Genomic DNA, 27,854 nt, shown 5'->3' with positions numbered 1-27,854 from the left:
GAAATGCAATTTAGAAAGTTGTTCAGCTTGAAGTTTTACTGTGGTTCCACCAGAAAAAAGGCCATAAAAAGAGTTCAGATTGCAATAAACAGTAAACAAACACTTACACAGACTCGGTTTTGCGATCGTGGCATTACGAGATATGCGCTTTAACTCGGCCAGTTGAAGCATCGCTGTCTCGTTGGCGGTAGAAATCACGTTCATTTCATCTTTGAAAATGTCTTCTACTTTTCTAAAAAAATAAAGGTCTAGGAGACCGGAAACCAAAAAATGAAAACACGTGTGCATAACCTGTTTTTAAACTGATCTTGAACTGCTCTCAACGGTGTTCGCTTCACGTGGCAAATACAATATTTATTAATCGGCAAAAATAATCTTACATTCAAGCGTTAATACGTACAACAAAATTCTAATAATCCAGATTATTGGCCTTTTGTAGCGGGGTTGAAATGATGAAAATAATTTGAAACCGATTACAGTTATATGCATTATAAAAATTGAGAAAAATAATACATATTATATTGTATATATTGAATATACAATATGTGTGATCTAAGTTTTTTAAAAGTAGCGTTCGTGTATTCGCCTTCTTTGGAAAATTAGATTTTTCATTTGAAAAGTCTCTAAGTAGTACACGAAGATTCATTATTAAATTATTTACATATTACATTATTAAATATTAAACATAATACATTATTATTAAATTTATTTCGTCCTTTTCTATTCGATTTATAATACCTAATCTTTGTATAATGTTAACCCTTTGCATTCGAGTGGCGACTCTGAGGCGACGCTAAAAATTGCTACGCTATTTTCAAAAAAATTGTAACATTAATAAATTTGTCTGTATTCGATAAATTGTCAAATAATAGAGGTCTATGTATACTTTTAATTTTCTCATAAATCCATAATGTTCTATCGTTTATATCTATACATTTTTCCTCGATAGTTTCATTGTTTTATGAATGTAAAATGTATTACGTAATTGATTGTATATTATTTGACAGCTGCACTATTTAATAATACCTATCGACAAAGATGAATTTTTCAACATTTTTCCAATTTTTTTTTGCAATCTTTTCCATATCAATAATTAATGTGGACAATCGTAATAAACTTCTCTCATTGATAAATGTTACGAGTGATCGAAATGAATGTATCCCAACGATAACATTTACACAACGAGGGAAAAAGCTTTCGATCGCTTATTGTTCTTATTTGTAATCACACACACAATATGATTTCAGTCTAATGAAATAATTGTTATCCCATGACTTTTTTTCATTTTAGTCCCTGATTTAAACGAAAAATAGACGAAGGAAAGTTATAGTGAAAAGCGGTCGGATTATTAAGTCTTCCGAATTATTGGATGCCGGATTATTCGAATTCTACTGTACTCAGCATTCCACATTCTGGATAATTTAGATAATGAGAAATTTCGTCGTCAGAGTTGCTCACTGGCTAAAATCTCATTAGCTGTTAAGTTTCGAGTCAACATAGGTTTATAGTTTTCTATTTAAAATTTAATATTCTTTCGATCTATACGATGAGAAAAATATAGTATTCCGTTTGAAAAAAGGATGTTGTCCTTGAAACTTCGGAAACTACACTATGTAAAAAAAAAATGAATATATCGAACCTTCATCCCTTAAAACTCTATATAACTTTCGTATTTACAATTTTTAATTAGATACATAATTTAAAAGTTAATTGCGGTGTGCAATTTATGCTTACACCGTGCCTCGGCCACTCGAGCTGCAGCAGCAGCACACGATACGCCAACGCAGCGTTCGTTTCAAATAATTATGATTTCGTCAATTTTAAAGTGTCCATATTTTTAAAAAGTCGACCATAGAGTCATTTTTCGTAGAGTCGTAGAGTCGTTTTCACATTTCTTTTTACAATTCTTTCAACATTGCTGTGCTTATAAAGACATCGCATTTGTTCAAAACAATTGCAAAATAAAGCATACATTTTTCAACTGACATTACTTTTTTAGATACTCTTATGTTTTTGAACTACCCAAAATCTACCTGAAAGCTCATTTTCATCGGTTTGACAATTCCATATTTATGGTTTCATGAAAAAGAGTTGACACTTTATTTCGCAGGACTGAAAAATTAACAATTTTCAAACTTTCGACAAATCCTTCGAGATTTGTTCGTACATGTATATCGCTGTATCGCTAAACTTTGACCAAAAACAATCTGAAACAGTACTACAAAAGGTGTCCGATTTCGCGTGGGATGACCAAATACGAATCGTCTGATACTAGAGAGACGTAGTTACCTATTGGATGTTACTGGAGGCACACAAATTTTCATACAAATTCGTACAACCAAAAAATAGGAAAAAGGATTTACGAGGATGTACAAGGATTTCATACACTTATGGTTTTAAGCTCGATCAAAATAGGTATGATTTTATTAATGATTTGACATAAAATAGAAGACATTTTAAAGAAGAACGAGCACAGAAGAGAGTTCTGCACGAACCGATACCGAATCGTTTGACATTAAAAATGCATTTATCTATCCGACATTAGTGGAGGCCAACTTCGCATGGTTAAAACAAAAGGAAGTTTAAAGAAGATCAAATACGTGTTCATAGAACGCAGAGAGACAGAAAGGGACAGGGAAGTATAGAGATGGAAGGAGAGAGAGAGAGATAGAGCGATAGGAAGGGATAAAAAGGGGTAAAGAGATAGAGAAAGAGAGAGAGAGAGAGAGAGAGAGAGAGAGAGAGAGAGAGAGAGAGATGGAGCGGGAGTGAGTGAGATACCGGCAGAGAGGGAGAGAGAGGGAGAGAGAGAGATGGAGCGGGAGTGAGTGAGATACCGACAGAGAGGGAGAGAGAGAGGGAGAGAGAGAGAGAGAGATGGAGCGGGAGTGAGTGAGATACCGACAGAGAGAGGGAGAGAGAGAGAGAGAGAGAGAGAGAGATGGAGCGGGAGTGAGTGAGATACCGACAGAGAGAGGGAGAGAGAGAGAGAGAGAGAGATGGAGCGGGAGTGAGTGAGATACCGACAGAGAGAGAGAGAGAGAGAGAGAGAGAGAGAGAGAGATGGAGCGGGAGTGAGTGAGATACCGACAGAGAGAGGGAGAGAGAGAGGGGGAGAGAAAGAGCGAAAGGGAGTGGATGGGCTTTGTCTACTCGCAATAGGAGGAGGCATGAGTCAGAGGGAACAGGCAAAAAGCGGCGCGCCGTGCAAAAAGACGGTTTTTCTTCCGCCATCGACGAGCAACTATTGCGAGAAGCGTTTTTGTCGGTTTCTTACGAGACGAACACAAGCATCGCTGGTATATATGACCGTACAAGCAACGTACAGTTGACCAGAGAGCAGACTAACGGTAAAAAAGCGACGGTTCGCGGTTTTGCTCTGTGTTTCTCCGAAAGTTGAAATTGCGAGAGAGGATATCGTTCGGAGACGCCGTTCCGCGCCGCGCCGCGCCGCGCCGCATCGCGCCGGTTGGTCCACGCTGCAAATGGCTGCTTCGCCCTTTTTCCCTTCCGTTTTCGCTTCCTCCGTCTCTGTCTGTTCCCCCCCTCCTCCTCCGGTCCCTCCGTCCTTCTTCGTCTTCTTTTTTCTCGATTCCGCTTTTTTTGCCGACACGCGTGACGAAACGATTGCGCGCGGACACAAATGCGAACGCGAACGCGAACGCGGTCGCGGGTTTCTTACGCATCGGGAACTTGCCTCGTAATCTCTGCTCGAATTAGAGTACGCGAGAGACCCGATCCGATCATCGCGTTCGACAAATGTTTCTCCCTTCTCTCGCGGTCCTCCGCTTCCGCCGAGGTTTCTGCCGCGCAGCGGATTAATGTTTCGTAACATTCGAGGAACTCGGCCGACAAACCGTCTCTCCTCCTCGCGTTTCTTCCGGTTTTTCAACCGAACAACGGGAACACACCGACGAAAATGCTTTCGCGTTTTCCGGCACGGCAATGGCGGCGCGCCGCGATGGGAATCATTCTCTCGTTACTTCGCCGCGATTCGAGGCAGCAAAGTGTCGGCTTGTTCGCCTAGAATTAGTATGCCAGCGACGCGACGGCCTAGTCGAAACACCGGAATAATTCGGAGCGCCATAAATTTGAGCTCGAATGCGAGTAAAAACGATCGCTTGCTCGCTTCGCTGCTATGCAACCCGGCAAAAAATCTAGATGTTTTTACGGCAAGTTTGCTGGATTCCCGCGCTTACTTAGAACTTATCGAGCCAAGAGTCGCTCTTTTTTCCCCCCCGTTCTTTTGCGCGGTCTTTCTCTCGCCCGCGGCACCGTGTCCACCGGCCTCTTTTCCTCTCGAAATGGTCTATTCTTTCGCCGTCGACGATAGCGAGGTAAATTGTAGACATTACAAAATTGATCCGAATTATGGAAAACATTCTCTTCGATTTCTCGATCGATCGAAAAGAATAACTTCAGCTTGCCGAAGATGAACGCTTTCCGGTGAATTTACCGAGAAAAATGTCCGATAGATTCTTTTTGTCCGACAGAGTTTCGGCTAATTAATTCTGAGTTGATTAAAAAAATAAGGATAATTCATCGATACTTCTCGATCTCGAAGTTTCCTTGTATTTAATTATATTGAATTAACTACGATTTTGTGGTAAAAACGAGAACGGATTAATTTCGGTGGATTATGTAAATTAAACGAAAACGAGCAGATTCTTGTAGTAACAATAAATATGTTGAAATTCAATGTGAAAGTTGCGTTATAAATGTATTTTGTAACATTTAGCGGGCGAAATATTTTTTTAATTTTTAAAGACTAACACGATAGATATTTAATAAAATTATCTTTTTTTTTACATTTTTGTTTCTCCTTTTATATTCTTTTGGAGCGCATCTGCAAAACAATTAATACTCGCTCGTGATTAACGGGTTAATAAAAAGAATTGTCATTGTTTTACAACGCGCCGACTTTCTAATGTTGATTTTCTGCGAACGTTGTGATATAGATGCAATCTATTCTTCTGCGAAATTTCTTGCAACGCTATAGTTTCGGCTAATTAATTCTGAGTTGATTAAAAAAATAAGGATAATTCATCGATACTTCTCGATCGAAGTTTCCTTGTATTTAATTATATTGAATTAACTACGATTATGGTAAAAACGAGAACCTCGTTTGAATTTGTACAAGAAACATTCTCTTTGAAAAAATAGATACATGCATTGTTGAAATAAATAATTGATTAAATTAAATTAAATTTAATTGAAATAAACAATTTTGTTAGAGACACGATTTGCCTCAGTTGTTGTGAACCATGTAGCATATTTCATTTTTTTTTTCAATTTTCACGTTCGCTGCAAAAAATCTGACACAAAAAGGGGTAATGAATTTATTAAATTATGAATAAGCGAAACGCACCGCATAATGCATCGCATAAAATGTTGTTTCGTAGTACGGAATCCATTTCACAACTATGTTTTTGCATTATCGCATGATACGTTACTGCATCGTTCAACGAACCTCGATATTACGTCTTACAAGAGTTCACCTATCCAAGAATACTTAGATCAATGTGTAACAATTAGCGAGGTAGGAAGCCTGATTTTATTCGCTTCTCTTTCATTTTTAACTCTAGATTTACGGAGCACAAAAAACAACTGTTTTATATTAGTTTATAAAAGTAACAATAAATATATATATATATTATAATATTAAATAATACCTATAATATTATATAATTAAATAAATATTATATAATTAAATAGGTATTATTTAATACCCCTATTTAATAGGTATTATTGTAACATTAATTGAATAAATAACTCATAAATGTATCTTTACAATATGAATAATCGTAAATTAGAAGATTAGTAAAATCTAAGTGTTAAAGATGCTTGATTTGACTCCATTGAAACTGAAGTCATCTATTGCAGTTCCATTACACGGTATATTCTAGGCTGTACAGTCTACAGTGTACAGGGCGTCACAAAATTCAATGTCAGAATCGTCGTAATGTGATAATGATAAAGTTCACGAAGTGTTCCATAAGTTTGGCGAACAGAACGCTGATTTTGGAAATAAATTTCCACAGTTTCAGTCTTTCCATGATGATTTGCCACAGCTTGCTGAACTAAAATGTCAAAACAAAACGTTATCTACGAACCGTCAAATGACCGATAACTCTACCGAAAGTACTATCATTCTAAAAAAACACGCTTTATGAACTTAGCCGGTTATACGAACTGGTTGTTTCCCGTCGAATTCATGTAAACGAAGTTTTAGTGCATTTAGTAAATAATGCACGAAGTCTTCGTCAGAAAAGTCTGACTCGTAATAACGAGAAGTTAACTTCCTCTTCAGTTTTCGTTGGTAGGCAAAGGTTTATTCCCGAGCATAGAAACTTCCTGCGGCTCGATGGGCGGTTGAAAGGACGTTCTGATTTTGTGAGCGATGACGTCGGGAAGGTCGGAAATGGAAGACAACCCGCTAGGAGATTCCCCTTTGAACCGTCTAGGGTCCGGTTCCAGTTTGTCACCCAAATTAGCTCGTATTAGAGTGCATCCACCTACGAGCGCGCAACTTCTCGATCGTATTCAGATTACATTCAGGCGCCCGTTTAACCTTGGCCAAGGTACGGCCAGGGCTCACGGGCGGGATCAAAGGGTTCGTTAGAACAAGCAGCTGCGCCTGCACCGCTAATATTTGCGCCAGTCGACCGTTTCGAATGCATACGAATCAATTGTTATCCGATCGAGAATATGATCTAATCAGTCTCGACTCTCTATTTTCGACCTTTTCTCCCGAAATCAACCGTGCACCATTCAGAAAATATTTATCGTTATGTTCAACTTTTCGAACACGGATAATCGCATAAATTTCACTTTTTAGGAAATTGCTCATTTTCGAGGTTCTTGTACCTGAATTCGCGCGTCAGAGTTGGCCAAGAAGTAATCGGATTAATGATTAACGATTACAACTCGCTAGTTGTTATAACTAATTTATAATAATTGGTCAAACAGTAATTTGATTAATAATTAACGATTATAATTCGTTAGTTATTACAACTAATTTATAATAATTAGGCACAGAGTAATCTGATTAATGATTAACGATTACAACTCGCTAGTTGTTATAACTAATTTATAATAATTGGTCAAACAGTAATTTGATTAATAATTAACGATTATAATTCGTTAGTTATTACAATTAATTTATAATAATTAGGCAAAGAGTAATCTGATTAATGATTAACGATTATAAATCGCTAGTTATTGTAACTAATTTATAATAATTGGTCAAACAGTAATTTGATTAATAATTCACGATTATAACTCGTTATTTATTACAACTAATTTATAATAATTAGGCAAAAAGTAATCTGATTAATGATTAACGATTATAACTCGCTAGTTATTGTAACTAATTTATAATAATTGGTCAAACAGTAATTTGATTAATAATTAACGATTATAATTCGTTAGTTATTACAACTAATTTATAATAATTAGGCAAAAAGTAATCTGATTAGTAATTACCGATTATAAATCGCTAGTTATTGTAACTAATTTATAATAATTTATAATAACTAACAAGTTATAATCGTTAATCATTAATCGGATTATTTTGTGGCGAATTTCACTTTTCAATCCTTCGCTGTACTTTCCAAAGAAATCATTTTTATTTCATAAAATCTGTAGTAATACAATTTTTCATTTTATTTAAACAGATCAATTATTTCCAATGTTCTGTCATTTTACATATTATTTAAAGTGTTACTACGTTGGAATAAATAAATATGACCCGATACAATTCTCCGGATGAGAAGGGTTAAGTATAAAGTATGTATCACAATTTAATTGTTCTTTTTTATCTACTTACTAACAAAGTACATGTAGGCACAGCAGAAACTTAAACAATGAATTAAATGAATGTTATAAGAACGGATCAAAGTACTCGCTCCGTTCGTATCAGATTCATTGAGGACCATACAAATTAATGCATTTAATCATACAGGGTGAGTCACTTTACCTGCACACCTCAAATAATTTTTGAATTATACGCTTTATGAAAAATTGTTAAATGCAAAACTCCATACATCATTTTGCATGCTAGAAATCGTGTAACTTTGGTACGTAACAATAAAACGTGTTCCATAAAATTGGTTATATAACGCATATTTTAGAAGGTATCCAAGATGTACACGTTATGCGACTCAATCTATATCTACATTTTGATTTGGAAGCTTGACGAATTTCTTAAACGACGTAATCGACGCTATTCCTGAAAACTACGATGATACAATAAAATGCTGACGTTTTCGAGGAAATATTTTTCTACAGGCTGACCCATTTTCAAACGAAATTTGAATGGCTTTAGAGGGCGGAACCGGCTAATCGGGAGTCTACTGTGTCTACATTATGCGTTGGATAGTTCTAGATTAGGTGTAGGTAAGAATTACACGAAATTAGATGTTGACGAAATGACTCGGCGAAACTTCGTGTCGGTGAAATTATTATTGGTGAGGTGGTAGGTCAGTGGTTCGAACGAGTCGGAACTAAACCTTGTCGGTGAAACGCGGTGTCGATGAAATAATTGTCGGCGAAGTCACAGGATCCCTCAGCTGGGATAATCGAGGCTCTGCTGTAAAACTCTACACCAGGGGTGTCAAACTCAAAAGCTAACTTGGGCCAAATAAACAACGCTTAACTTTAGGTGGGCCGCAAGAAAAAAGAAATCATAGAAACAAATATTTTTATTTTAACTAATACATTGTAATAAACACATATATAAAGTTAAATTATTGTTTACGTCCTGATACTTGACATCAAAAATGTTCATCTCGAACCACGAGTTTGACACCCCTGCTCTACACCCTTAGGCACCTAATACCAACTCCACTGTTCCGTATGCATATTTTTTTCACAATTTAATTCCTGCCGATCTTCGCACAATGTCTGCAAAAAGTAGTTCATTTTCCGCTCCTCTCTCTCTCTCTCTTCTTCTTCCTCTCCCTCGAAGTGTATCCTCACTGTTCCATTCGTGGTCTCGGTTCTGGCAGAGGAACCGGGACCAACATTCCCACAAGAGGGAAGAAAACGGAGGGTCTTGATCGTTGTTTGGTAGCCGAATAAATTAAGGAACGAGGATCTGGTGCGCTCGATTGTCCGAGATCCGTCGCAGGTCGCAGTCGCGAGCGCGAGAAAGGGGGGGATGGAGACGGCTTACCATTTTCTCGCGTACCTACCGCCGTTTTTTGTTCTAAACGATAATCCCCACGAGCGATGCACGTCGCGCGTCGTCCGCTTACCTGTCGAAACCGCGGGAAGCGGTGACCCTCGGAGCGAACGAGTGCAAAGTAACCCGCCTGCCACACCGTTTCTCGTTTAGAGACCGGTCGGGCCGGACCCGTCGTTCGTCCGGCCCCCGAATCTCGATCCCCGAGCATATGCATATCATCACCCTTTTACATCAGTCACGAGAAAAAAAAATCTCGGAAGAGGCCTGACCCAGAAAGAAAAAAAAAGCGACGAACAAATACCTCGAAAGAATTCTTTGTCTCTTTCTTCTCCCTCTCGCGGCTCCCTCCGCTTCTTTCCCGCGCCCTCCCGTCCTCATTCCCGTCTATCTGATCTCTTCCTTTCTCATGCGGTTTTTGTCCCACCCCCCCTCCCCCGGGTAGGACCCCTTTTTTCCGTGTTTTTATCACTCTTCGACCTTGCCAGCCGCGAGGGTGAGATCGAGACTCCTTCGGGTCCCTCTGCCCGCACCTATCGTCCGTATTACACTCCGCGACGATGCTATGAGACACCATACGGAATCAAACAAATCTACGCTATATGAGAGAATTTCCAACTTTCACGTGGTATGCGCGAGGTTCAGCATCATTTAAGCAAATGTTCGTCCGAATGATTATTTGAATAAAACATTAGTCGTTAATTCGAAGTACATATAAAATTTAATCTTCGAAATGATGAGCAATGTTTTATTCAAATAATATGTATAGCTTGTTATTTATATGAATCTGAATGAATAATTTGAAATAGTAAAATTTATTTCTTATTTATAAGTACGATTACAGTTGTCTCACTAATTAATTGTATCATTTAATTGCTTATATGTATGCTTACAGTCAGGAAATAATGGTCTTCGATCGCTCTAAACATGCGACATCTTTGAGTGCACAGATATTCGAATGGGGTGGACATTTACGAAGTCACTTATGCAAGCATAAACAGCGACGGTCTTTGAGGGTTAAAAATATTCTCTCAAAATCTGTTTTTGAGTAAACTGATCAACGTTATCGTAAGATTATTCTACGTAAGTTATGCAATTATAGTTCAGTAGCCGGTTTTCTAGAGTATGGGGGTAGTAATAGGTTACTGGGAACCGAATCTGATATGGATTATGGGCTAAGTCTCCTAACAAAAATGTACTGGAGTTGACACATCCACGTTTACCGACTGAAAAAATTCGCACACAACCGCAAAAACATTTTCAATATCATAAGTTGTATCACTGCGGCTTTTCAAGCAAAACAAACATTTTCTGAGTTCATCGTAAGAAATGTAAATCTGATGAAAGTGTCTTTTCTCTTTGAATCATTTTAATATGTTGTATATAATATAAAAATATGTTCAAATTTTTCTAATGTCTTTACAGTTTTGTATTTGACCCAGTCATATTTGTAAACAGTGCATCGAATTTTTATGCAATTAAAAATTGTCTACATTAATTGAGAAGAAAAGATGCAGGAACTGCATAAACATTTATTTATTTTTTAAATAATTTCAATGAGTTCACTGTAATGTAACAATCTCTTTAAATTGTGTTTGAATGATTTTGTTGTTTTGCTCATTTTTGTAATTACTGCATAAAATCCACAATCAAATCATAACAATCACATTGTTACTGTAATAATAATCATTACTATCGCAGGTGGTAGGAATTATTATATGTCTCAATGTATACTTTGTCGTAATAGAAAAAAAATAAAATAGTAATAATAATAATTATAGTGATACTGTAAATTTTGTATGAGCAAACAAATGTTTATGCAACTGCTACTGCAATTAGTATATTATGTATGAATAAATTTAAACATAGATAATATTGTTTACAATTTTAACGATATATAATTGTAACTTAGAAAACGACATATTATCGAACAAGTTGACAGTGTAAACATAAACTAATATCTGTAATAAATGTACATACAGTGAAAGTTCTCTGCATTTAATTATTGCATATTCAATTTGCAAGTAAGACAGCCAAAGAACTTTTAAACCGAACAGAAGAAAATGATATCCATTATAATTAGATAAATATTAGTGGGGTCGATGCATCGACGTGCCGGCGAATGAGCCTAGTGGATTAAACAATCGTCCAACCCTTCCGATAAAAAAAAAGTAGCCCTTGGTGCGTCGCCTGTAAGCCTTCCCCGCGTCTTTGCCAGCTTGAAAGAAAAAAAAACTTACTGAAAAAGTCGTTTATTCGCTAGGTGGCCGTGGGAACGCTTCTCTTTCTAATTGCACGAGACTCATCCTTTTTTTTATCCTTCAGGATCTACTTATGCCTTCGCATTCAGTCGTCCAAAAATTTGAAAGGAATTTTCGAAATGAATTGATCGACTTTCATGGAAAATAGCTGCTAGTAATTGTGATGCGTAGACTGTGGACTTTCGAGCAAAATACAAATTGTCTGCTTCAATTACGAGGCGCAAGAGCCACGTACACATTTTTATTTTGTTTTTTAATCATTTTAATTAGTTGATAATAATACAATATAGCGTACTCATATTCTCTAAATGCTTTTACCGTTTTGTAACTGATTTACTCATTTTTGTCATAAACACATAAAATTCGGAGTATAGTAGTTGAGCTGAGTTGAATTTATTTTTGTTAAGGTGCTTGAGATTACGTTTAAAAAACATCTTTTTACGCCGCTCCTATTTCCTCAGTCTTCAAATTAAATATACATCTTTCGACTTACATTTGGACATAAATTAAACATAATATCGTTAATAATAATAAGTAAACTAAAAATTATTTTCCTGAAAAATAAAATAAAATAAAATTAAACATGTTTCGCAGCATAGTAAAGTAACAAGTAGCATGATACTTAATCATCATTGACCGTTCTCATAATCAATGCTGTAGTAATTACACACGAATATTTAAATCTAATCTAATTTTTTGCTAACGCAGAACCAAAACATTAGCACACAAATGATTGTTTATAAGCAAGATATAGAGTAAATAAATTAAGCAGAGAAAGTTTTCAATCATTTGGATTGTAATTAGACTGCAGATTTTATACACTTATGACAAAAATGAGTAGATCAATTTGAAAACATTAAGAACATTTAGAGAATTTGGAAATATTATTGAATTATTTAAAATTCGTTAAAATTCGTCAGAAAAGAAATAAATGTTTCTGTAACTCCTTGTATCTTGCAATTAATGCAGACAATATTCATTTTGCATAAAAATTCACAGTCCAATTATCATATTTGCTGTTCGAAAAATTACTTGTGCTAGTAACTAAACGTACGAAGACGATATTCGAACGTCTATCGATTATAGTTTTTCAAAGAATAACTCTTTGGCAGATCATAATACCAATCAAAATATGTCATTCCATTAAAAAAAAAAAGATGACCTTGAAATTTCGTAAACTACGACCTTGAACAAGAAATCTTCCCAATCTCGATAATTAGTCTCGCGAACATATTCTTATATAATTGAAAACAGTGGAGATATTTTAGGAGAAAATGTTAGATGACTCATCCTATATCAAGGTACGCGGTAGCGTATCGATGCCCAAGTAAATACATGATGGCGAACGCTACCGCGTGCACCTTTACCCGAGTTGGAAACCAAACAACACGCGTATTCAATAAAACAGAACCGAAGAAAATGTATTGCTCTTATTGTAGAAACGTTGTTATTGCCGCGATCAGTATACTAACGTTTATGTTTTCAATACCCGAACGACGAAATTTGTTCATAAAACTTAGCAGAGTGTGCTCAGGATCAATCATATAATTTTGTTTATCAATTTTTAAAATCGTTTAGAAATTCTCTTAAGCACGAAGCTAATTCCTTTTATATTAGAGATTTGAATGACATCTAAACAAAGCATTGCTATTCTATATATTGAAATGTAATGTAGTTCACTGAATTATTGGTAACTTTTTGAACATCGCTAATCAGGAAAACACAAGTAACGTAAACCATAATATTTAACGGAAAAGAAAGTAGATACATATCTGAAAGACCTCTATTAAGAAATCAATTGATACTTTTTTGCGACATAGAAAAATCATTAATGAGTGGATAATAATACAGAAACTAGTCCAGAGGGAAACGATGTTGCAGAAATCCTTTACTTTTGACTCAACAACTCCTCGCGAATGAATAAATTAAAAGATATATATATATATATAATATCCAAATACTTTTTCTTTTAATTTATTCATTCGCGAGGAGTTGTTGAGTCAAAAGTAAAGAATTTCTGCAACATCGTTTCCCTCTGGACTAGTTTCTGTAAAAACTGGCCAAAAAGTTGATTTCAAACATATTGTGTAACAAATATATAATATTATATAAATATATATATATATATAGTCGTGCGCCTTCTTAATTGGCGTCAAATGGTAAACTGGAACCTTGCTGTCGCATGGTAATTTGGTCACAAAAACTGGCCAAAAAGTTGATTTCAAACATATTGTGTAACAAATATATAATATTATATAAATATATATATATATATATATATATATATATATATATAATATAATATATATAGAATAATATAATAATATATATAATATATATATAATATATATATATATATATATATATATATATTTATATAATATTATATATTTGTTACACAATATGTTTGAAATCAACTTTTTGGCCAGTTTTTGTGACCAAATTACCATGCGACGGCAAGGTTCCAGTTTACCATTTGACGCCAATTAAGAAGGCGCACGACTGTTAATCGATCGGAGCGTTACGATCTCGCTAATAGGTTCCGTCCATGCGTTGTTCTTTCGCAGGTAGAAATGCGAGACGGCAAAAAATCGAATCGTGCAAATATATATCGAGGCGAACTCGTCGCTATTTACGAAGGAATCCAGATTTATCCTGTTTATTCGGTCGAAGCCTGTCGCGCGGCTTTTTACCGGAGCAGTTTCGGTACAGCTATCTCTCGCTCGACCTCCGAACTCTTTCATTTGTTCTCCGCGAGCGATCCTGCATTTTATATCTCGGCCCGTGATCGCCCATTTTTGCGGAACGCTGCCCGCCATCGTCATCGATTCCGCAAAAACACCGTAGATTAAGTATCTTCTTTCTCGTCTGCGCTATTTTACGCCGCGCCGCGCCGCCGCGCGCCGCACAGAAACCCGCGCAGGACGAATTTCTCGCGGACGAGGCCGATGGAATCGTGCGGTTTCGCTGCCGCGCCGCATCGATTTCAACTAAACCGAATTTGTTTTGTACAGAGATTGTAAAAAATTCTGGAACTTTTTAATAGATTCTATTTATAACAGTGGTAGTAGAATTTTTTCTCAATAAAGTTTTTGCCTTTAAGTTAATATTATTTTATATTTAATTTTTGACATTATTTTATAACAGTGACAAGATCGGATTTATTCAAACTTTGTACCATTTTTATTATAATTATGTATGCTTCGGTAAAGCAGTTTGCCAAATCATTTCTCATAGATAATTTCTCATAATTTGAGTAACCGTGGAAATTAAAATCAGAAATTGGTCATTTCGATCGGTTTATTTGGTGTGAATTAAGAATTAAGAGTTAAATTAAATCACTTTGTTTTCATCTTATTACTATATCGTTATAACTGGACTACGGATTTTATGCATTTATGACAAAAATGAATTGATCAAATTTAAAACAGCAAAAACATTTCAAGAATTTAAAGATACTATTGTATTATGTGCGGAATTCATTGGAATGATTAAAAAGCAAAATAAATGTCTGTTATGCTCCTGCATCTTTCAGTTATCGCAGATAATTTTTATTTTGCATAAAAGTCCGCAGTCAAGTTATAATAATTTGCCAGTGAAGGATTCGTATGTGAATCGATGCTGGTTTTTAACGCTTTATTCACCGGAAGCCTATTAATAGATAAGCAAATAACATTGGCATAACTGTGTCCAATTGTGAGAGAAGCTCGATAATCTTTTAAATAATAATTTCGAAAGAACTGTTACATTGTACCGTAAATTCTCCCTAATTGACGTTCAGATTGTACACAAAAATGGACAATTTGAGAAGAGGAAATACGATTATTCGAGCTAATAATTATAAAAACGAGATGCAAGTAATTATATCTCTTCTTCCCAAATTGTACATTTTTCTGCACAATCTGAGCGTTTATTAAGGGAATTTACTGTATTGATTTAAACAATTCGATGCTTTACGAATGAGATCATTGCAGTTTTATGAACGATTTTTAAAAACATTCTTAACCGTTGATCTTCAGTTTTAAAAGAACTATTAGAAGACCGCCGGTGGATAAAATGTTAAGATTCATTTCATCAGCAATTTATCGGTCACGCTGTGTCGATGTATTTCTCAGCAAGTCTTACAATTATTCCAAACTATACCCAAATGCTTCCGACAAAAATGTTCATCGAATTCGACGAACACGAGCATGTCTGTCGTAACACGTAACATCGCCGTTTCTCCATGACGAGTATACTCGTCACGAGCGGTTAAATGCAAATTCACTGTGAAACGGCGCGAAGTTTATTTCCACGCGCAACTATCGAACGGCTGCGAGAAATGATTCTAAATAAAAAAAGATGGGCCAGCTGTTGTTTAAGAATCTAACCGTTGCGAGCGACAAGATTCGTTCTCACCGCTTCGCTCGCGGCGAGTAAAGATTTCGTGTCCCCGCGGACGACGGGCCGAATGATCTCGTAATTTTAACGGCCCCAGAGTTTTTTTTCGATGGCGCAGGAAGAGGGCACAGAATCGGTCGACCATACTTTAAAACGCCCTTAAGGGTGGGTCCCCGATCGAAACGGGCAGGGGATGGAAAACGATGGGGGTTGGCTCACGGGAGGAGGTTGGAATCCGGTCCCCACCCTGCGTGCCCGAAAAACGGTACCCCAGCCAATGTCGACCGAGCCGTTGCTACCCCCTCGTGGAAAATACATTTCCTTACCCTTCATCTTATTGTTAGCCACCATACCGAAATGCAACGATCAAAACCATCGATTAATTTCGCTTGTCGCTAATCAGCTATTCCCATTCGGATTTACTTCGATGTTTCGATAAACATCGATACATATAGACCGCATGCTGTAGTTAGCTTAAGCCAATATTAGTGTACTCTCGAAACAAGCATGCGAGCATTAAAAAATGAAACGATGCGGAAATTAGCATCAAGCGCAAGTTTTAAGCCAAAGTGATTGTTATTATTATAAATTGTTGCTAGGTATCGTTTTTATTGTTATTTGTTTGTAACACTGAGTTAATCAAAAATATGCAATGTGTACACTAAGAACGATTATGCAAATCCAAAAATCTCGTTTGTGTACGGATTGGAGAAATAAATACTGCTACTACTATTAATGAATATAAATTCATTAAATGAGACATATTGACAGCGGAAAGTTACCGTATCTAGGAGGAGTACCCTTAAAAAAACAACTGATGATTAAAATTATAAATAATCCTAAGTATAATTATTATCAGTTATAGTTTTCGTTAAATAAGAGTGTTAATAGTAGCAAATAACGTTCAAAGTTATGTTCAATATGATTGAATCTGCAAACTACTCGCAATAATTTTCTACCCTCCCCCCTCCCCCGTTAAGTAACAAATGAATTTTTTTTGTGAGTACAACTCTCGGAACGGCGCAAATCGTTGCAGGAATTTTTCGGCCATGATATAATCTTCGTAGGTACGTACATCCAATTCCAAAAGTATTAGGGCACTTACAGAAAATTAGATTAATACGAAAATTCAATATGAACTTGTCACAACTTAAAAACTTTTTTTTAAAGTTAATTACATTAAAGTAGTAAGTACGTAAATATCTTTTACGTTGTTATAAAAATATCGTCAATTTTATAAAAGAAAATTAAATTTTCTTTTCGTCGATATATCCACCACGTTTTTTAATTACTTCTTGGACTAATTTCGGCATCTGTTTTATTAGCTTTTCTGTCATTTCTGATAATCTTTGGTTCCTGGCATTTTGTAGTATGTTCCACATATTCCGAAAACATATCGTACGAAATGTACTCAGCATGAAATGTTTTCAATTTAAAAAATGCAATAAATCGGTAACCTAATTGTATAAGAACAAACACTTAATATGTACTTTCGACAATACGACGCCATGAAACTTAATACCAATACCCATTTTCAACAGCTCATAGGTAGATTAACCCTCGCAATACCGGCAGTTGAGCAGTTCACGCGTAGCTCCACGTTCGGGTTCTGACAGACCAATGACCTTTCATATATACAAACATTTTGAACTGAAATTTTGTTGTTATTATCATCATTATTGTTAATACTATTATTAGTATATAGACAGCATCTTAAACTGTACATAACTGTATACAAACTGTGCATAAACTGTATCTAAAAATTGTATTATTCACAAAGATCTGCAGTCTAATAAACATTATATATGATTTGACTTCCGTTACCAAAAGGTCTTTCAAAAACAAGATTACAATATTTAATTTTTATTTTTTTATTACAACATTAAATTATTAAACCGAGGATACGTCTATCACTTATTATTTTAACACTAAACTCGTCGATCACTAAGAGTGACTGGTGCGTGTTGCTTCGTAATGACGACAAGACCGCTTACATTACCGCTTGACTGACAAGATATGCTTACATTAAGTCATCGATTCAATTATTTACTGCGAAAGGGACTATATGATTTTAATAACTTTAAAATAAATGACCTTGATCAGCTTGATAACTGGGAACTCGCTCGAAAGTAGAACGAAAGTCTGTATGAATTTACAGTATTAACAATATATTTTGCAGAATTGATCTTTTTCTTTAAGATTAAAAATAATTAACTAAAATTTCAAGGAGATAAAAGATGACACGATTTAATTCGTTAATTAGCGAATCGTAATTCTGAAACCAGTTAAGAGAGAAACAACGTCGTAAAAACGAAAAGGTATTGGATTATTGTTTTCTATACATTCGATTATCTCGGAAAGCAAGAACGCGAAAAGCGTATGGAGACGCGAAAACAAATAACCTTAGACAAGATTTCTTTTTAAATCGGCCTTTGGTCAGCTTTTGGAGCCAAATATTACTTCTCATCGCGCGGCATCCGAAAACTTGACTCTACGCGATTTCGGATCGAACGAAGCGTTCCGGCTCGATCATTTTCCTAATAACAAGAGGCGTGAAAAGTGGTCGCGGAAGGTTCGATCGGCGGGGCATATCGGTAGGGGGACCGACGAGGGTAAGAAGAGTGAGAACGTGAAGGTAAAACGAGGAGGTCTAGCTAGAAGGGGTGGTGGTGCAATGTATCGCGAAGGATAAAAAGAGGGCTGCTGGTAGAGCAAGGAGGCGAAAGGAGGGGGGTAGAGACCCAAGAAATAGGGGGCGACTCTAGACAGGAGCTAGGGAGCGACAGAGCGAGCGAGAGGGAGGGTGGGTGGGGGGTGAAGAGGGGAGGTCGTTGGGTGAGAGAAACTAGATAGAGAAAGAGACAGAAAGGAAAGGAAAGGTAAGGTAGGGGGATCGAAACGGCGACTCAGTCCATCTGTCCGGTGTTTTGTCCAAGCAGCGGCAGAGGCACTAGACAAAAACTCACCTAACCCTTCCTTGATTACAATGCCGGCAAAAAGCGAAATACTAACCGCTGCCGCCGTCGCCACCGCTGCTGGCTGCTGCCACTACCACTGCCACTGCCGCTGCCGCTGCCGCGCGAGAACGGCCGCTTCTAAGAAACTAGACCCGTTTTTGCCTCCCATCGGAACACCGTCCGCACCGTGAGCTATCGGACAAAGAACCTATACCACTCGTTCAGCTCTCACCCCGATCTCCTCCTCGCAGTCTCCGACCCGAACGTCTTTTACCCCGGACCGCACTGGACCACTGGACCACTGGACCACCCCCCTCATCCGCAGATACCTCTCTACCTATACCGATCCTGGAACCTACGATGCCTTGCTTTCTTCGCCTATCCGCTCCTTCCCTTCCTCCTCCTCCTCTTCTTCCTCCTCCTCCTCCTCCTCTTCTTCCTCCTCTCCTCCTCGTTCTCCTTCTCCTCCTCCTCCTCCTCCTCTTCTTCCTCCTCCTCCGCCTCCTCCTCCTCCTCCTCCTCCTCCTCCTCCTCCTCCTCCTCCTCCTCCTCCTCCTCCTCCTCCTCCTCCTCCTCCTCCTCCTCCTCCTCCTCCTCCTTCTCCTCCTCATCCTCTTCTTCAGCTTCGGCTTCGGTCTCCCGTCCCATACCGTCCAGTCCTCGGCTTCTTCTTCCTCCTTCCTTCTTCCTTCTTCCTGTCCATTACTCGCCGAATGACTTATCGATCCTTCTTGAACCGTTTCAACCTGTTCCCGACGGAATCTCTTATTCTCCCGCATCAACTCGACTGTGTACTCCGACACGAATTTCCACGGGGAGGGTCTCTTGTATGCTCGCACGAGGACGTGTTGTCGGATACCACGACGAGATAGATACGGCCGTGGACAAATATATGTGGACACCTTCTAAAACGGAACAACTCTTCCCATGTTGCATCGAACGAGATGGATTCATTTTTTTCTCTTCTTCTTTTTTTTTGAGAGGAGGGCTGGAGAACGCGTAAACAAATTACAGAAATCACAATTAGTCGGACACGGAAAATATACAGACGATCCTTTTTCATATAAGATGTTTCAATATCCTGTTTCTATAATATTTTTAATACTTCGACTGCCGCGACGTCCATACTTTATAATTATTTGCTCGGATTCCAAAAGTAATTTTTGATTGTATTAAATTCTTGAGGTTGTTGGGGTGACAATCGAAGTGTTAAATATACTTGGTATAAACGCGATTATCGTTCTTATCGAATTCACTTACGATTAAAAACCTTTTTCAAATGAAACTGTTATCTTCATCACTGGGTAACCGCCTGCCGTACTTTAACGATATGTTTCAAGAAGTTTGACAGTTTAAAAATTATTATTTATTTATGATCGACGTCGCTTAACATACATTAATATAAAGGATTTCGTCTCTTCAATGTACATTTATTTAAATATATGGCGTAGAAGTCAAAGTTATATTTGTGTCCGAATATATATCGGTTCTGAACAACCAAAAGCGAAATCGATATAAGCGAGAGCCGATACACCTTATAACTAGACCGCGGATTTAATGCATTTATGGAAAAATTGGATCGTTATAATTAAAAATAGTTGTAAAAATTAAAAGCATCTGAAAACATCAATGTATGATTCTTAATCTACCAAGACGGCCAAGAGAAGAATGAAGTTGCTAATTGGTTAATATCTACTTGATAATCTAATTGGTAATTTCTATTCCTTGCAATTGTGACGGAGACAATTTTTACTTTGCACAAAAATCCACAGTCTACTTATATCAGTTATGAGACCTTTCCAGTTCTGGCGCCGATATCACAACTGTTTTCAACCCCTGTAATTTCGCGACGCTCTGTACTGCGAAAAAGAAAATATATTTCATCGAGGCACGATGGTTATAATAACTACGGTGCGACTCTGCTTGATATTTGTTGTTTTTGTTGAAGCGACGAGCAATGCTTGCCGACCGTTCGTTCCTTGTGCGAAAGAATGAGCCGACGAACGGCTCACGAGCCCGAGACTCGTGGCTCGCGGCTCGCGGCTCGCGGCAGAATGGAGAAAACTCGGTGACGATGAGGAACGGTCGCGTTCGCGTTTGTTCGCGTTTGTTCGCGTTTGTTCTCGCGAGCTTATACGCGTCGCGCGTCGTTCCCAGAGAGGCTGAGGAGGCCACGGTAGGATCAGGTTTTTCTTAGCGCGTCCCTGGTGCGCGTTATTGGATGCTATGCCGTGGCGACTCTGCCTCCGACTCGCATACGCGTTCCCGGCTAACAAAAACGATTATCCCGTGCCAAAAAAGCTGTTATGTAAATGCACTGCCTGGACTAGACTGCCGGTCACAGGTATACCTACTCTACTTGACCGGGAAAGAGGGCTCCGCCGATGAAAACCTGCTGTCATTCTAGCCGAAAACGAATTAACTGCTCCGTGGCCAAGGAAACCTTCGCCGTTATCGCCGGGCTTCCCGCTACGACCTCGATTCTGTAACTGCTGAAATCGGACACCAAAGGTAACAGTTGTTCGATCGATTTCGGTGGAGAACGATCGGTGAGAAATTATTAGTCAAATTGAAGCTATTAACCCTTTGCACTTGAATGATAATTTATAGATTGTCAAATTTGTTTATATTTGCTTGACTCTACGACAACTGTTTCGATGAAATTGTCAGCATGCTTGTGCATATGTTATCGAAAACTACAAGACGCGGTGCTTAAATTTTCGGTCTAGCCTCGGATAAAGATGTTACAAATCGTGAGCTTTTTATTTTTCTGTCATTCCAATTGATTGCAATTCTTGGGAAAAAATTGTTTCTCGATAGATCTCTCTAACATCTCAAAAAATTCAAGTCATTCGATCCATTTTGAAAGATGTTATACCGTTTTAACCCCTTAATGTACCATTTCCTTCACAGATACCGCGATTAGAAATTTCTCGATTGCAATAATTTCTTAGAAAGGAAAGAAAATTGATGTTTACTGTGCGCCTTTCACTTGAATGCTTAAATATTAATGACAAGGGATTAAAATTCCAATTTTAAAGGACAGAATAACATCCATATTTAATAAGTTATATATTCGAAATTTTCATCACGAGTCGGACTCCCCTCAAAGTACGGCAAGGGGTTAAGAAGCGTTCGTACACTTTCCGAGCCATATCGGTGTATCGATATATTTAAAGTCCTACATTTGCTTAATTTATACGTTGCTATTGTCTTGATCCGCCCTACGCGAAGAGTTGGTTTGAAGAAGAAGCAACCGTAAGGAGTATATCGCGACCATGATATGATGTAACATGACATTAAATGGCTCGGCGCAACACGACGTAACATAAGACGTTGCTCGGGGGATTGCACCCGATGATAGGCAATATGAGATCACGACTGCTCCGCGGCTCCACGCCGCATCGAGCTGGAAAACAGTAACTCACGACCGAAATCAAATTTCTTTTTCTTTCAACTTGTACATTTTCGGTGATATTTAAACAAAAACTTAGCAAACCACCATATTTGTATTATTAGAAATATAATAATAATTATTAGAAATATTTCGATATTAGAAATAATAGAAAATGGAATTCTTGTTCTCGTTTTTGCTTAAATATCAGTAAAAATGTAACAGTAACTCTGAGTTTACAATTATTCGCAACAGCGTAACCGAAACAGCATGTATATTTAAAAAGAACTCAACAAAACGCCATATTTGTATATTTTTAAATTAGAAACAATAGCAAATAGAAATAAACGAATACGATGTTTCGTTTAGTTGTCGTTTAGTAACAATGTAAACGTTACTTTCAGTCTATAATTATGCGCACCGCTGTATTAAGCGTTATAGAACCGGAGACGATAATTCTCTGGTGAATCAGAACACAAAAAATGACGGTCTTATGGAACAGAAATTCGGTAAAAATCGACGGATCGCGCGAGTAGAGGTATCTGAGCTTTAAAACGACGCAAGTTTCATCATCGCGCGACTCTGTTCTACGAAATTGAAGCGATTCGAAGTTTATGTGCCGAGAATGTTTTTCAAAGATCGACGATCACGTGTACGAATACTTTACGGCGACTGCTGTACATTCTCGAGGAAACAAAATTATCCGCGACACTGAATTCGCAAATTTTCTGTACATTACACGGCTATAAAGGAGTCGAAGCGCAATTATTACCCTTGAGCCCGCGGGATAAGGTTTCTTTGGCGCTGTTTCTTTTTTCAAGGTGTCTCGTAAATCGTCGGTCGGATATCTCGAAAGACGATGCGCATGCAGAGAATCGTCGGTGTCTCATTAGAAAGATCTTCGTATCCGTTTGGTTCTCGTGGCTGCGGGACCAACGTCAGAAAAATCTCGCGGAACGAGTCACCCCGCTGCTGTCAGGGACTTACTCGTATCTCGGTCGTTGTATATAAGCGTGAGACCGGGCCTCGGGTTCGTAATAAGACCTGCCGGCCAGGTTTTTCAGCCCCGCTCCACCGTATTGCTCCGTATCTCCTTCTGCATTTCTTCTCCCTTTCGTTCCCTCTTGGCTTCCTGTCGCTCTCTTTTTTCTCTCTCCCTGTCTCCTCTCCCTTTCTCCTTTCTTTTCTCATCCCTTAGACCTCTCGCCCCTCCTCTCTCTCTCTCTCTCTCCCTCTCTCTCTCTCTTCTACCCCCTCCTTCTTCGTCGTGTCCTCGTTCTCTCTCTCTCTCTCCTCCTCCTCCTCCTCCTCCTCCCCTCTCCCACTCGATCTTCCGTTTTATCTCTTTCCCTTTGTTTTAATTTCTATCTTTTCCTCTTTGTCACTCTTCACCGACTCTTTTCTTCGAGACACACCGAGCCCGCGGTCGGCAACGTCCCGATGCTATGCCACCAGTACCGGTATTAATTTATACGTTGTACGTGTGTGCACGCCGCTTTTTCTCGCAGTTCCTCGAAATTTGCAAGAAACTAGTCGGACACCCTGGCGGCTCGACCGCCTGCCCGCATACTGCCCGCCGTTCCATAAGCTTTGCTGGACGTCGCGAACCGAACCGAACCGAACTGAACGTTCAGACAGCTTGTATTCGCTAACGATGGAACGCCGAACACAATGCACCGCGACATAATCTCGTTGCGCGTCGTGCACCGCGGCACGTGAAATTTCTATTAAGAACGCTTACGCGATTTGCCGCGTCTCATTTGCCTTGCGAAGAGGAGCTATATTAAATTTCGACGCGATTTGAGATATCGCGTTTCGTTTCGTTCGAAACGCATCTCTACGATTTTCAGCAAAAATAGAGACGTTGTTGGAATTTTAATTTACTTTATTTTGCAATTCGAAATAGTGAAAATACTACACAAATTGTGAAATGTCAACGAATCACTGTTGATCTGGTAGAATTATTAACCCTTCGCCCTATAGTCACCCCTGAGAGACCTGATAAAAGAATCGGGCCAAAAATGATTATCACGTCTGAGAGACGTGGTAAAAAAAATCGGGCCAGAAATGATTATCACGTCTGAGAGACGTGGTCAAAAAATCGGACCAGAAATGATTATCACGTCTGAGAGACGTGGTCAAAAAATCCTGCCAGAAATGATTATCACGTCTGAGAGACGTGGTCAAAAAATCCTGCCAGAAATGATTATCACGTCTGAGAGACGTGGTCAAAAAATCATGCCAGAAATGATTATCACGTCTGAGAGACGTGGTCAAAAAATCGGACCAGAAATGAGAGCCGTGGCGCGTCAGTCGGGCCAAACATAACTAGTTAGGCTCGTGTTAGACTAGGGGATACGTGTTTTGTGGTTTTTTGTTTTTCGTCATTTAATTGTTTTATTAGTAGCTAAAGGGGGTGGGGTGCAGGAACCAGCTTGACACGTGCTGCGATTTTTGCGATCTTTAATTGCTTACAGCTCATACGAACATCAATCGATTTCGGTAGAACTTTTAACATGCATATAACTTACCGAGATCTAGAAAACAAATTTTTTAAATCTTCGTTGTAGGCTCGGATAAATAAGTTAAAAAAAACAAGAGTTTTTTTCTTTTCTTTTATCGTTCTAAGCAATGACAATCTTTTAAAAAAGCATTCTAATTATGGTCTAGTGGACTGGTCGCTCTGTCATCTAAAAAAAAAGCTCAAGTCGTTTAGTCCAGTTGTAAAAAAGTTATTGCGTTTTGAAAAGTGTACTGCCGAATATTAACGGGAATCACTGTATATACATTCTGTAAGAAGTTCATGATTGGCACAATTTCAGACGTTTCGCGTAACCGTGGAAGGGCTCGACGCGTGACCGATCTTGTTATGGCACACGTTCTTGAAACTTAAATCGTAGGAAAAAGGGTTAAGGAAAGAAAGAACGTTCCATTTAGCTTCTATTTCTTGCCATTGATGCAGACAAATTTTATCTCGCATAATAATCCGCAGTCTAATTATTGCTAATCTATTACTAGTTAATGCTACCCCACGACCCTTATATTTTATATCCATCTTCCGACGGTGGCAAGTCCACAACCCTTTCACCTTATACTATCCCTTTCCGATAATGGCGATCCCGCGGTGAAAGAGACATTGGCAAGTCCACTATTCTCCTAGTAAGTGGCAAGCCGGTGGTGAAAGAGACATCGGTAAAACCCACGACCCTTATGATTATAGTGGCGATCCAGTGGTGAAATAGACATTGGCAAGTCCACGACAACCAAAACTCCCAAACGTGCAATCCTCTGTCGCCTCGCTCATCGTAATTTATAATTAAATTTATACAGTCGCCTCGGAAAGTACGTTAACGCCTTCTCAATCGGAATAAATTCTTTAAAATTGGTTCAAAGGACTTGAATATTTCTGAGATGTTAGGCTGACCAGTTTTCTATGAAATGAGTATACAAAAAGTTATTTAGACTGCAATTTATAGGAATGATAAAAAATTAAAAAACGATCTCCTTTCAACTTTTTTATCTGAGCACATGACGAAAATTTAGAAAATGCAAAATCCTGGCATGCAAAATGGATATTAGTGTAACACTTGTTCGGGCAACGTGTAAGCACTAGATTAAAAAACTTTTAATTTACAATCTGTCCACTTGAATTTTCATGTGACATCGCTTGAGTTCTCCGTCTTTTACTATAATTTCCAAGTATCCTCTTGACTAAGTTCTCTTCGCCAAGGGCTTGTAGATCTCCGTTTCTCCGATTTTTAGCACAAATTTTCGTTCACAATGCACGAAAAGATACCAGAAGGTGCTTACCTGACCAAACAGATCGTTTGTTACTAAAGATTCGTGTTTGTCAGATGCAGCGATACGGAACATGACGATCAAGCTTATTCAGGAATGTCGCACATCAATACTAAATTTGCCGTAGCTTCGCCAACTTTAGGGATATCACAATAAAATTGGCAATATATATTTAGTAATATATTTAGTAATATATTAAAATTAGTAATATATTTAATTAATTTAATAAATTAGTAATTTATTACTAATATATATATATAATATATATATAATAATATATATATTATATATATATATATTAGTAATAAATTAATATATATATTAATAATATATATAATATATATATATTATTATTAGTAATAAATTTTTTTGCAAAGGCTCGAGTGCCCTAAGAAAAAAATATCAGTGGAGCTTTTATCAAGAAGCTTTTTAACTCATTTTTTACACTTTTTATTTGGGGTCTATCATGCCCTCAAAATACCAGTTATTTTTGGTGAAAATCATTACGCTAATTAAAAGTCGATAATCGCTTCAGTAAAATGACCCATTAAATCACGTAAATATCAAGATGTTCCATTCCATTGAATGAACTATTATCATACCATATATGCTGAGTTTCGCCCATAAATAACACCGTTAGGATTTCCAAATATTTGCGAACAATGAAACTAAAGAATTTCGATTATAAGAGAATCGATGCATAATATGCTCAATTACCAATGTCGATCTTAATACAATAAATTCTTCCTAATTTTCCTTCAGCTTTTAAACAAAAATGGACAATTTGGGAAGAGGAGATACGATTATTCGAGCCTTGCACCCCGTTTTTATAATTGTTGACAATAGGCAACTGTAAAAATGAGTCGCGAGACTCGAATAATCGTATCTCCCCTTCCCAAAGGGGAGATGTTTACAAGCTAAAGGAAAATTAGGGAGAATTTACTGTAATTCGCTGTGTATATCATTTAGTGGTGCAGACATCCGTACCTCAAAACGAAGCAGAGCTACAGCTGTACAGGGTCATGCAAAAGGCGTCCCTCTTGGGCTACTACGACACTCTTCTCGAAATGGGTAAGTTAGATTTTAAGTTTAATATTTGAGCCGTTATTTTTGAAAGTGGTGTAAGTCCATTTTTTCATGTATCGAGATATTTAAAGGTTTGCGTTTGAATCAATTTAAAAATATTGACAAAAGTTAATCAATTCGGGTGATGTTTTTAACATTATAAACCAGTTAGATTTTATTATGCAAGAATAATTATTAAAATCGTTAACGAAAGTTGTTTTTTAGCTTCAAATGGACTTACACCACCTTCAGTGATAACATATTATAAAAAATAAAAACAAGTGGAAATTTAAGTCCATATTGTTATAGACATTTGCTTTATCGAAATGGATTCTTTAATGTGAAAAATGATAATTAAAATGAAGACATGTAAGTACACGAATAATCTAGTTTATTAAGAATTAGTTTCAGTTATATTAAAAAAGAAAATACACAAATGAACAAGTGTAAAAAGTACATTACTTCGTTAAGATAACTAAAAATAAAAAAACTATTCTTTTTTTTATGTTGACTCATTTGGCGCCCGCTGGTACATACCTTCTAGGGACACCCTATATAGAAGCATACATGTTTTCGTACAATGTTGCAAGTAGAATAATAGAAACTATAATATAAATAACACAAATGTTTCAAGATTCAACCGTAACAATCATATTGGGACATCGAACCAAAAATAGAAACGAATCCTGAAAATCAGGACATATAAATTGTACTATGATGTAGAATCTGGAATAATAATAATGCCTAATTCATATTGTGTATTATGAAACACTAAATGTATAAAAGCAATTGTGCCTCATCGAGCGAACGATAAT

General features: G+C 37.5%; 1 protein-coding gene across 4 annotated transcripts in view; it reads left to right on the top strand.

The window, feature by feature from the left end:
- nab (NGFI-A-binding protein homolog) overlaps positions 1–27,854 on the top strand; it is a 45,073-nt gene that overhangs the window by 3,970 nt on the left and 13,249 nt on the right. For all 4 annotated transcript variants that reach the window (XM_076524697.1, XM_033469800.2, XM_033469799.2 and 1 more), the window contains exon 2: positions 26,944–27,045. In XM_076524697.1, coding sequence (XP_076380812.1) covers positions 26,944–27,045 — 102 coding nt within the window. The remainder of the gene's footprint in view (positions 1–26,943; positions 27,046–27,854) is intronic.

The sequence above is a fragment of the Megalopta genalis genome, chromosome 10 (genome assembly GCF_051020955.1).
Source record: "Megalopta genalis isolate 19385.01 chromosome 10, iyMegGena1_principal, whole genome shotgun sequence".
Taxonomy (NCBI): Eukaryota; Metazoa; Arthropoda; class Insecta; order Hymenoptera; family Halictidae; genus Megalopta; species Megalopta genalis.
The sequence above is the reverse complement of the archived record's forward strand: the minus strand, read 5'-3'. Positions and strand labels throughout refer to the sequence as shown.